At 42.3% G+C, this 11,966-nt stretch overlaps 1 protein-coding gene across 1 annotated transcript; it reads left to right on the forward strand.

Moving 5' to 3' along the window:
- The first annotated feature begins 5,115 nt into the window (after positions 1-5,115).
- Positions 5,116-10,916, forward strand: Nanp (N-acetylneuraminic acid phosphatase). Its single transcript, XM_063248599.1, has 2 exons — positions 5,116-5,378; positions 9,709-10,916. The coding sequence occupies exons 1-2, from the start codon at positions 5,289-5,291 to the stop codon at positions 10,360-10,362; spliced, it is 744 nt and encodes a 247-aa protein (XP_063104669.1). The 5' UTR covers positions 5,116-5,288; the 3' UTR covers positions 10,363-10,916.
- Positions 10,917-11,966: the final 1,050 nt, after the last annotated feature.

Consider the following 11,966-nt stretch of genomic DNA (forward strand, 5'->3'; position numbering starts at 1 on the left):
TGTGTATACTACAGTAGAGGTGACAGGATACATGGATGATGCAGTAGAGAGGACAGCAGATCTGTATGCCTGCAATAAATAGACAAGGATTGTATAAGCCTGCAGTACAGAACACCAGGGATGCATATGACTGTAGTAGACAGGACAGGGTATTCATATACCTGTTGGAGAGAAAATGGGGAATGCATATGGCTTCAGTAGACAGGATGCATATGTTGTAGCAGAGATGACAGGGGACGTGTTTCAGTAGAGGGACATAGCACGCATATGACTGGAGTGGAGAGGACAAGGGGTGCACTATGCTTGTTGCAGAGAAGACCCAGAATGCATATGCCTGCAGTGGAGAGGGCAACATATGTGTATACCAGCAGTAGTAGGACAAAGATGCACAATCATGCAGTAGAAAGGGCAAGGTATGTGCACATGACTGCAGTAAAGAGGCTATAACAGGGGATGCTATGCCTGTTTTAGAGAGAGCAGGGAATGGATATATTGCAATAGAGAAGAGAGTGTATGTGAATGCCTGCAGTAGAGGACCCTGGATATGTGTCCCTGCAGTAGTAGAACTAGAGGTGCATAAACTTGCAGCAAAGAGAACAGAAGATGCTTAGGTCTTCAGTAGAGAGGACAGAGGATGCTTGTTGTGCAGCAGGCAGGGCTGGCTTACACAAGCCTGCTGTAGAAAGACAGGGAATGCAATACTCCATTACAGAGAGGGCAGGGGGTATACATGCCTGTAGCAGAGAAGACAGGAAATGTGTAGGCTTTCAGTAAGAGCACAGGGTATGTGTATGTTGCATTACAGAGGACCAGGTATGACTTTGCCTGTACTAGACAGGACATGGCATGCATATGACTGCAGTAGAGAGGACAAGTGATGTGTAGGCCTTCAATCAAAAGGATAGAGGATGTCTTCAATAGAGAAGACAGAGTTGTATGCCTGCAGTAGAAAAGATTCCACATGGGTGTCTGCAGTTGTATGACAAGCAATTGAATAAGCCTGTGGAAGAGAACAGCGGATTCACAGCCTTCAGTAGAGAGGAGAGCAGATGCTTATGACTGCAGCAGAGAGGACAGGCAATGTACATGTTGCATTACAGAACATAGATTACATGTATGTCTGCAGAATAGAAGACAAGGCATGCTTATGACTGTAGTAGAAAGGATACGGGGTATGTATGAGTTCAGTAGCAAAAACAAGGGGTGTGTATGCTTGCAGTAGGACAAGGCATGCACATGGCTTTACAGAGTATGGGACAGCATAGGATATGTATACTGCAGTGACAAGGACTAATGATGTGTATGTCTGCAGTACAGATGATAGCAGCTGCATATGCCCACAGCAGGGGACAGGGATGTGTGTGCCTGCAGTTGAGAGGTCAGGGCAAGAGCAGGCCTTCCATAGAGAAGACAGGGGACAGATATGCTACCATATAGAATGCAGAATGTGTGTATGTTTGCAGTCCAGAGGACAGTAGGTTAATGGGAGATTCTTGGACCTGTAGCAGAGAAAACACAGAATAGGTATCTTGTATTACAAAGGACATGATATGTTTATGCCTCCACTAGCGAGGATAGAGCATACTTATGACTGGAGTAGCTAAGATATGGAATGTGCATGACTGCAGTAAAGGAGACAATGGATACAGGTACCTGCAGTAAGAGGACATAGGATACATATACCTGCCATAGAGTGTACAGGGGCATAGAGTATACAGGGAAGATCCTGGATACATACGCCTTCAGGAAAGAAGATAGGCAATGTGTATGCTACATTATAGAGGACAGAGTATGCGTATGCCTTAGTAGAGAAGACATGGCACATTTATGATGTCAGTAGAAAGGGCAGGGAATGTGTATGCCTGCAGTAATAGGATGAGGTTTTGTAAGTTTGCAGTACAGAGGATAGGGATGTTGTATGATGTTGTGGAGAAGACAGGACATGTATATGAATGCTGTAGACAAGACTGAAGATGTGGATGTTTTCAGTAGAGAAGACATGGGACATGTATGCCTGCAGTAAAGAAGACAGCAGATGTATATGCCTGCAGTGGTAAAATAAGGAGTGCACAGGCCTGCAGTAAAAAAAAACATGGGGTACCTATGACCCTTCATTAGAGAGAACAGGATACTAATGGTATGATGGTGAAGACAGGAAATATGAATGCCTGCAGGAGAGAGGACAGGGATGCACATGTCTGCAGTAGAGACGAGTGATGCTACACACACGTGCAGTAGGAAGAAAGGATAGTGTGGCTTGCAGTGCAGAGGACAGGGGATGTGCAGATCTTCAGTTGAGAGGACCAGGGTTGTGTAAGTTGCATTACACAGGATTAGATATGCTTAGGGGTATGAGTGCAGAAGAGGACAAAGGATACATATGCATGCGGTGGAGGACTAGGGTTGCCTGTGCCTGCAGTAAAGGATAGAGCATGTTTATGACTGTAGTAAAGAGGAGAGGTGATATATAGACCTTCAGTAGAGAGCACAGGGAATAAATCTCTTGCATCATGTAGAACAGGATGTGAAAATCTTGAAGTAGAAAGAACAGAGCACGCTTATGTCTACCACAGAGAGTATAGTGAAAGTATAGGATTGCAGTAAAGATATTTGATGCATATGCCTGCAATTTGAGGGTAGGGGATATGTAGGCCTTTATTACAGGTGACAGGGAATCCTTAAGGTCCAACAGAGAGGACAGGGAATACATATGAGTGAAATAGATAGGACTCATTATGCATATGTATGCAGTAGAAAAGATAGGAAATTGTAACAGTGCAGAGAGAGGCCAGGCACTTGCAAGCCTGTAGTAGAGGGGACAGGGATACAAGTGCCTGCAAGAGAGAGGAGCTGGAGCGTGCCTGCAGGAGAGAAGATGAGATCACATTCCTGCGCAAAAAGATAGGTGTTGCATAAGTCTGTAGTAGTGAGGACAAAGGATTTGTAGTCTATAGTAGAGAGGACAAGGGAAGTGTATTTGCAATAGCATGGACAGGCTATGCATATGTTGCAACAGAGAGGACAGGGGATGCCTAGGCTTGCAGTGCAGAGCACAGGGAATGTCTAGGCCTGCAGGGTAGGAGTTGATTTCTGACATATCATATAAACTTTGTTACTCCTTCAGAGTGGTATATTTAATAGAGTTTGAGAAATAAGCCTGTGTTTACTGTTTTGCTCTTTTCTGATTAATGGTACTGCTCTATTGAATATTCTGTTTTGATAAGTTCTATAGTGTTCTATACTTCATCTCATTTTGATATATGTGATTGAAAGAACAACTATTATAAATATAACAAAATATACTGTGATACCTATTACTGTTATCCCGGTAACCTGCTGTGAAGTTCTTTTCTGTACTGTACGACTTCTGTACTGTACCAATTTCACTGTACGACCTTACTTGGCTTTATTCTGTCTTGTTCTGTTGTATACTTTCAAAATAAAATTTAAAAAAAAAAAGAAGCCAGTGTTGCTCTTTTGGAAAGGGCTCTAATTTGTCAGTACATAATAAAACCTTGAATTGCAAGTAACTTGTTCAGGGAGCCTTTCACAGGACAAGCAAACATTTCTCTTTCTCCTCACCCTGCCTTTCCCTTCCCTCTCTCCCCTCTGAAATTATGAGTGATCATCTCCCACCATTAAGGTTATGGAGATCCCATGGGCAGAGGAGGAGATAAGGGCAAAGGAATCCCTCACTTCAAATGAGATTATGGAGTTGTGTAAAATGTGAGAAATGGTACAAAATTTTATAGACAAAAGCACCCAAATAAGGCTATAGCAATGCAAATTCTGCATCTGTTTAACAACAATGCAATGTCACATTTCCACCTAATCTTCAAAAAGAGGCAAGAGTAAAGTGTTGTTGGATAGGTTCCTTGTTAATGCTGGTTTAAAAAAAAAAGATTCCTATGGAGTTCACAGCAGTGATTGTATTAATGATAGTGACAGTTGTCCTTCAAAATAACCCTCCTTTCTGGTCTTCCTCACAACCACCACAATGGTTTTCAAAGTTAAGTGCAAGCTAGTTTTGTCCATTTTTATTTATATTTTATTTATAGTTTGTTATTTTGTTTTATATCACAATATTGTAACCCTTTCATTTGGATATTTATTGTTATATCATGAATAATGAGTTTTATTTCTTATGGGGAAATTTGCTTTGATATATAAGTGTTTTGGATTATAAGCATATTTTCAGAATGAATTAGGTTTGCAAACCAGGGTTTTACTGTGTATGATTTTCTCTTTCCTACATTGCCCCATTCTATTTGCTAACATTGTGATGAGGATTCTTCTAATGCATACTTCTGGGTCAATGCCTTTCATGAAAGGGAATGAAAACTTTCTAGAACTGTTCTGTCATTGAGGTGCCAAGTTACTTGGCTGCATACATTTCTCAAAACTTCTCAAATGATACAGTTAAAAGTTGTACTTCTCAGCTGGGTGTTGCAATGTACACTTGGAAACCCAGAACCCTCAGAGGCGGAGACAGAAGAATCACAAGTTTAGGCCCAGCCTGGGCAATTAAACCCTGTCTCAAAACATAAAATTAAAAAACCCAGGGATGTAGCCCAGAAAAGAAGAAACAATGTATTCATAGGCAAAATAACAAGATGTCTAGAATTTAGAAAAAACAGTACACCACATAAAAAGAATAAAGGGATAATAACATTTTTTTTTTTTTACAATACCAGAATAACAGAAAAAGTTAACCAAGTTATTAATTGTCCTCTCAGCTTTACTTCCAAATTTAAACATGGCCCGTGTCCAGCAAAATTAGCTGCCTTGGGAGCGCTGGCCGCAAGCCGGGCGCAGGCAAGATCCAGGCTTAGGACCCAAGTGTCCCGCTCCAGGCACCAAATCCGCACCAGCGGGGCCCAGGGCAAGGCGACGGGGAGAACAGGCCGCGAGAGGCCCGAAGACAACTCCGAAGACCAGCGAGGATATAAGGACTGCTGTCGCCCTCCGGCAATGGGAGGGACCCGCGGCTGTGTACCGAGGGCGGCGAGAGCCAAAGGCCACAGCCGATGGGCGGGGTGGCGAGAAAGAGAAGGCCTGTTGTGCGCACGCGCGGTGAGGTGCACCATCCACAGTCTCGCGGGATTTCGCCGTGCTAGGCGCGCAAGTACGCGATACCCAGCGGGAGTTCCGGAGCGGCCATGGCTGGTGGTTGCTGATGCTCTGGGCCACGCGAAGCCAGATGACCTCGCGGTCCGACCACATCCTCCGCCCGCGGACTCTTGGTGCTTGGCAAACGGCGCGGCGGGTCGTGCCCGGGCGTCCGGGCCATGGGGTTGACCCGCGTGAGAGCCGTGTTCTTCGATTTGGACAACACACTCATCGACACGGCTGGGGCGAGCCGCAGGGGCATGACAGAGGTAACGAGCGCCACGTCCCGTGCGTCTGCGTCTGCGCCGGCCGCGGACTACTGCTCGAACCGGGAGACCTCGGCTCCGGTTTACTCGTCGGGGCCCGGCCACGGAGACGCTCCCCAGAGGGACCTTCCTCGTGGCGCCCCGCCCCAGGCCAGGAACCCCGCCTGGGGCCTTTCGCTGCTGACCCGGACGTGGCCTCCGTCTTGGCGAGGCGCCCGGTTGCTGCTACCCGGACCACCGGACCACTGTCTCCCGGTTCTGCGAGTGTCGTGGAGGCCTCCCTTGCTTTCCTCTCAATTGCCTTCGGCTCCTGGGAGAGAGTAAAGAATGCCCAGATGCGGAAAAACCACTTACCAAAGCCAGTGCTTCTTGCTTCATCAGATAGCTCAGGTCTTCCCAGGTCTTCAGCCTCTTCACCCATTTTTTCCTGACACATTCTACACCAGCTGCATGTTCATGTCTGTCTTGTACTTTTAACTAAAACGAACACCTTCCTGGGACTCCTTCCTGTGGTACATGTGTTTTCTCTTGACAGCACTGTTGTTGGGAGAAATCCGTGACTACAGTCTCCATGTCCCTCCCACCTGTTTATTCCTGAGTCTTTACAAGGAAGCATCTCTCTCTACCACTGGAATGAAATAGATTTACCCGTCATTAGGGCCTTCCAGGGTGCCAGGGTTCCTGGACATCGCGAATGGGGGGGGGGGCACGTGGGATAGAACTCTTTTCAGTGTGTCTTACCACTTTTATTGATGCCTTCCACTGTTAACTGTCCCATCTTCACATTGAGTGACATTTCTCCCAATACGTAACTGAAAGTATTGTAACGAGTTACTTTTCCATTCTGAGCCTAGAATCCTTATTCTAAAATTTGCATAACTATTAGTTCAGATTAGTCATATCAGATAAGTTTGATGCAATGCATGGGAATTATGTGGCATTCTGTGTTCACTCTGTGAATTATGCCACCATCCATCTTGGCCGCCACTCTGCAAAAGACTCGATCTCTCATCTAGACCATAGCCTGACCAGGTCCAGTTCATCCTCCATGTTTCTGCCACAGGGTGACTTTTAGATCAAAAATTTACCTGCGAGGTTGAAGCAAGAGGATCACATGAACCCAGAAATTCAAGACCAGCCTAGGCAACAGTGAAATTCTAACTAAAAAAACAAACAAAAAAAGGCTATAATTCTCCCCAGTCTTTGCACCTTCAATTAAGTTAGTACCACTCTTTGTTGCTGCAAATATAACATCAAAGTATGTTACTATTTTGCTTGGAACTAAATAATGAGGTTCCTGGGAGGGAGTATGCTGTCTTAAATATCTTCATTTGACATATGGCAAGTAATGAACAGGTATACTAGGTAGGTGAGCAAAAAGTCTGATTTCCAGTCTTGGTTTATTACCCCTTGTCTTAATTACTTTTCTTGTTGCTGGGACAAAACATCCTACACCCAGAGTTAAAGGATGGGGGCTGGGGATTTAGCTCAGGCGTATAAGTGCCTGCTTTGCAAGGGCGGGATCGTGAGTTGGATCCCTGGTACCAATTTAAAAAAAAACAAACAAACAAAAAAAGCAAAGTTAAAGGATGGAAGGTTTATTTAGCTCACAGTTTGCAGAGGTTTCAGTACATAGTCACCTGGCTCCAAAGTAGGGTGGCATATGGCAGAAGGACAGCCATTCATGGTGGCTGAAGACACCAAAAGCAACAAGAGCAAGCCTCTTTTCCTCCCTTATATTGTATGCATGCTACCCTCCCTAGGGCAGATATAGCATTCACATCCCTAATCCCAGCATAGACAGTGAACCAATCACAATCTCTAGATGAAGCCACCTCTGAAAAGCCCATCCCCCACCATGACTGCATGTGGCTTGGGGATATCTAGACACAAACCATAACACTATGAATAGCCTATAAAATGAGTAGAACTAGATAGTGTGGATACTTTATCATGAGGGTGCCACACCAATCATAACTTTATCTGCTCAAAAGTAACCTGTTACCTGTGGAGGAATGGGGAAATGGAGCAGCTTTCACTTTGAGTTTGGGAGAAAGGACTCATGACTATGCATCAATTTTAATTATTTTTTTTATCATCTAAGATTTCTTTTTACCTTTGTCAGGTCTGTCTTCCAGTGTCACTACACAAAAAGAATCCTTCTACAGAAGTTTAGTTTCTTACAACAAAACAAAAGACTTGTGTATTTGTGAATTTACTTTTGGGGGATGACAATACACATAATAAATATATTTCTAGGTGTTTTAGAAAAAGTAGACAGGAAAAGGAATTGCAGTTTTTAAATAGGCTGGTCAATTTTTACCTCACTGAGTCAATGATATTTGAGCAAAAGCCTGAACTAAAGAAATAATAGAAGGATTACTTGGATTACTGGGTTGTGCGCAGGTACTCATCATACTTTATCCCGCCCCTTCACATCTGAATAATCATTATTCAGAAAATACTTAAAGTATTACTAAGTGTTATATGGTTCTCAAACTAGCCCTTAAAAAAAATGCTTTAAAATCCACTTGCTAAACTAATATTTTTTACAGTAACTTTAGTTCTGGAAGTAGGAAATAGAAAATAATGCTTCCTTTTTTGTGTATGTTCAGAAAGCACCTTTCAGTTTATTTTAATCTATAAACTGGTACTTCCTCTCTATCATAGTAGAAAGCTTCAGGCCTAAAGATAATCTGTGGGCTCCTGGTGTCAGAATCTTTTTAAGCCTGCTTTGCCCCATGTCTTCACACCTCCAAGTTGAAAACCTCATTCTCTTGATGTAGGGACTCAGAAGTTTGGAATAATATATGTTGATTCAACTTAGGTTGATTCAACTGCAGTTGAATTGAATTGATTGAATTGATTCAACTGCAGATTTTTTTTCCCTGAAGATGTTCATGTGATTAAAATGTATGTCGTGTACAATGACTGGGGCCTGTAATGATGGGGGCAGGAGGATCACAAGTACAAGCTCAGTCTAGGCAACTAGCAACGCCCTGTCTCAAAAATGGGCAGGAATGTAGCTCAGTACAAGACTTTGATTTGAAGCTCCAGACCCCCTACACAAGAGTAATTTAGTTGCTGTTACTAGAAAAGACATAACCATGGAGATTGGAAAATCTTGAAATGCTCATTGAAATTTAACTTTGCAAAGCATAATTTTTCAGTGTTTTGCCTTTATCTGAAACTCTTAGGGCCAGTATATTTCTCAAGCTAGTAAGACTTTTCTAATTAACACAAAGAATGTGAAAAATAATTATTTTTCCTTTGTTGTAAGGAATTCTTAACCTGAGGGAAGAAAAATGTATATATTTAATCTCTTTTTGCTTTTCAGTAGATGAATTAAGTTTCTGGTGTGATTAGAATGTCACTTAACCCCAGTGTCATTCAGGGCAACACATTTTTACTTACAGGACTGCTGTGCTTCAATAGCACACCCTGGAAGGCATGTCAGGGAAGATGCTCAGCAATGAGGCTGGAAAGGTGATCTGGAACCATCCTGCAAAGATCCTTTGAGCTCATGCCAACAAGGGGCAAAAACTGCTAGATAAATACCATGAGTCTCTTACCTTTGCTCACACCTTGGAAACCTGTTCACCAGTACATCTGTTAAATAGATTCCTCCCCTCGTGTCTTATTCCCTACATCTCTCAGCACTTCATGGTGCCACTTCCCAAATGAAGAACCTGCATCTGAAACCTGTCTCTGGGTACAAGCCAAGGAAAGTCAACATCATTGGAGATGATTGTGACATATTGGGCTGGGATTAAAAAGTATCTGCTGTGACGGGCTAGGGACATAGTTCAGTGGTATATGACATAGCTGGAATGTAAGAGGCTCTGGTTATCACTAAGCAACTACCAAAAGAAGAAGGCAGCTTGTTATTGGCTGTGGCTCTGTGTGAAGAACTTAGAATAGAAATTGGGTTTATATATATATATATACATGTGTATGTGCATATACGAATATGAATGAGTTGTTTAGAGAAGTTGGAAGATCTTCACCATGGTGCCTCCAAAACCAAGGCCAACAGCTGGGATGGAGCTGCTTTAGACTCTCAGCTGCTAGAGGACCACAACTTCTTGGGACATGATTGTTAAAGACACAGAGTGCTTGAATATATGTGTGTGTGCGTGTGTAACCCAAGGCCTTCACATCGAGCTGTATCCCTGCCCTCCCCCCTTTTTTATTTTGAGACAAAGTCTTGCTAACTTGCCCATGCTGAGCTCAGAGTTGAAGTCCTGCCCTCAGTCTCTCAGAGTGTTGAAATTACAGGCATGTACCTCATTCTTAGCTACAAAGTACATTAACAGTTACTTTCCTTTTTTAGGTAATAAAGCTGTTGCAATCAAAATACCATTATAAAGAAGAAGCTGAAATCATCTGTGATAAAGTTCAAGTTAAACTCAGCAAAGAAAGCTTTCATCCTTACAATATGTGCATTACAGACCTAAGGACTTCCCACTGGGAAGAAGCAATCCAGGAAACAAAAGGTGGCAAGGACAACAGGAGATTGGCTGAGGAATGTTATTTCTTGTGGAAATCTACACGTCTACAGCACATGACCCTAGCAGAAGATGTTAAAGCCATGCTCACAGAACTTCGCAAGGAGGTCCGCCTACTTTTGTTAACAAATGGTGACAGACAGACACAGCGCGAAAAGATTGAGGCTTGCGCCTGTCAGTCCTACTTTGACGCTATTGTTGTGGGTGGAGAGCAGAAAGAGGAGAAACCAGCACCTTCCATATTTTATCATTGTTGTGATCTTCTTGGAGTACAGCCTGGGGACTGCGTGATGGTTGGTGACACATTAGAAACTGATATACAAGGAGGTCTCAATGCGGGGCTCAAAGCTACTGTCTGGATAAACAAGAGTGGAATCATGCCACTAACATCTCCCATTCCACATTATATAGTTTCTTCCGTGCTAGAGATACCTGCTCTCTTACAGAGTATCGATTGTAAAGTCAGTTTGTCTGTTTAAAACACATCAAAAAGCACAATTTCAAATTTACTCAAATTAGAGTATTTCCAGGGTTGAAACTAAGAAGACTTAAGCCATTTCATCTATTTTGGTCCAGGTTCTAGAAATAACTTGATTTAGGATTTAATAGCCAGTTTGTGAGGGTCTTTGCAATCCAATTGCTCTTTACAAGGGACCATTGACTTATATTTATATCTGAAAATCCAGATTATGTTAACACAGATTATTTCTAGTGCCATAGTTCAAAAATTTGAGGAAATACATCTTTTTTTTTTTTGTCTGTAACAAGATTTTTAAAAATTGTATTTTTAATCTTTCAGTATTTTAGCTTCATGGTACAGAGCAGAATAGCTTACACCTGGATATGCAAGTACAGGTTGTATGGCTTAAAAACATATTTTTAAAAAATAGATATTCTAAAACATTTATAGTAGAGATTTATCAGAGCAGTTGGATCTGGTTAATATGAAATAAATATTAAGTGATGGCAAATCCATGCATTTCATAGTAAAATTATTTGGCATTTTTTAAACATAAACCATATTTTTGCCTGCTTTGGGTGTGTGCTTTGTTTTCTACTACTAATCTAATGCTTCTGCATGACCTTTTTTTAAAGGAAATGATTTTTCTGTGGTATTTACATGATTAATAGATTGTTGGGTTTAAAAAACCAGTTGTTAAATCAACATGTGGTGTTTCCTTTCTGTGACACTTTCACAGCTTTCTAGAACTGGCTCATAGCTTTCTTGTAGTTGTGCCTCTTAAAGAAATATTTATCCTTGTTGGGGATAAATGCAAGCCACTTGCCAAAAGTCCTTTTCCTCCTATGAGTCCTCAAGAGGAGAACTGCTTTCTTCCATGCAGCCTAGCTGTGAACCCCAGCCCATCAGTTCTCTTTTAGCTGAGTAGTTTCACTCATATTTAAAACTAATAAAAAAATTAAATTTTGCTATGAACCATTTGCACCATGCCATTTTAATATTTGATTGACTGTATTAGAGTTGCCCTCTGCCGTAAATCTTTTCCACATATTCAGAACTATCATGGTATCTAATTCAAGGTATATTTTGAATTTAATTAATACCTCCATAGCATGGCATCTACTAGAAGTTTTCCCAGAATTGTTAGGATAGCCTCATGATTCCATTAACCAATGTTGGAGTGAAGCAGTTAATAAAAGAAATACTACTTTGTTGCATCCAGCTGCAGCTCTAGATGGAGGGGGGGGTACTGTGACAGCAGGACCAAGAGAGGATGGAGAAATGAAAGCTGAGGTCAGGTGGAGCCCTCCTAATGGGAGGAAGAGAACTGCTCAGCCACCTCTGCCTGTATTTATGCATTTGCCAGGTTGATGTCAGTTTCAGCCCCTCTGCTTTGCAATTTTGTATGGCTTGGGGCAGTCCTTCCTGTTCTGCAAGCTGGAAGAACTTCTTTAAGTGGAGGCTGCAGATCTGTTCTCAGGGCTGGCCTTGCTGCAGCTTTTCCTCACACTACTTGGGGTTGTGTTTTTTGTTTTGGTTTTTACACTAGGTACTAATGTACTAATGTAGGATATTACACTGTGTTTGGATGAATATAGCTGTAACTCTAAAAATGATACTGTT

The sequence above is a fragment of the Cavia porcellus genome, unplaced genomic scaffold (genome assembly GCF_034190915.1).
Source record: "Cavia porcellus strain 051 isolate PalLab524CR breed Dunkin Hartley unplaced genomic scaffold, mCavPor4.1 scaffold_5, whole genome shotgun sequence".
Lineage (NCBI taxonomy): Eukaryota > Metazoa > Chordata > Mammalia > Rodentia > Caviidae > Cavia > Cavia porcellus.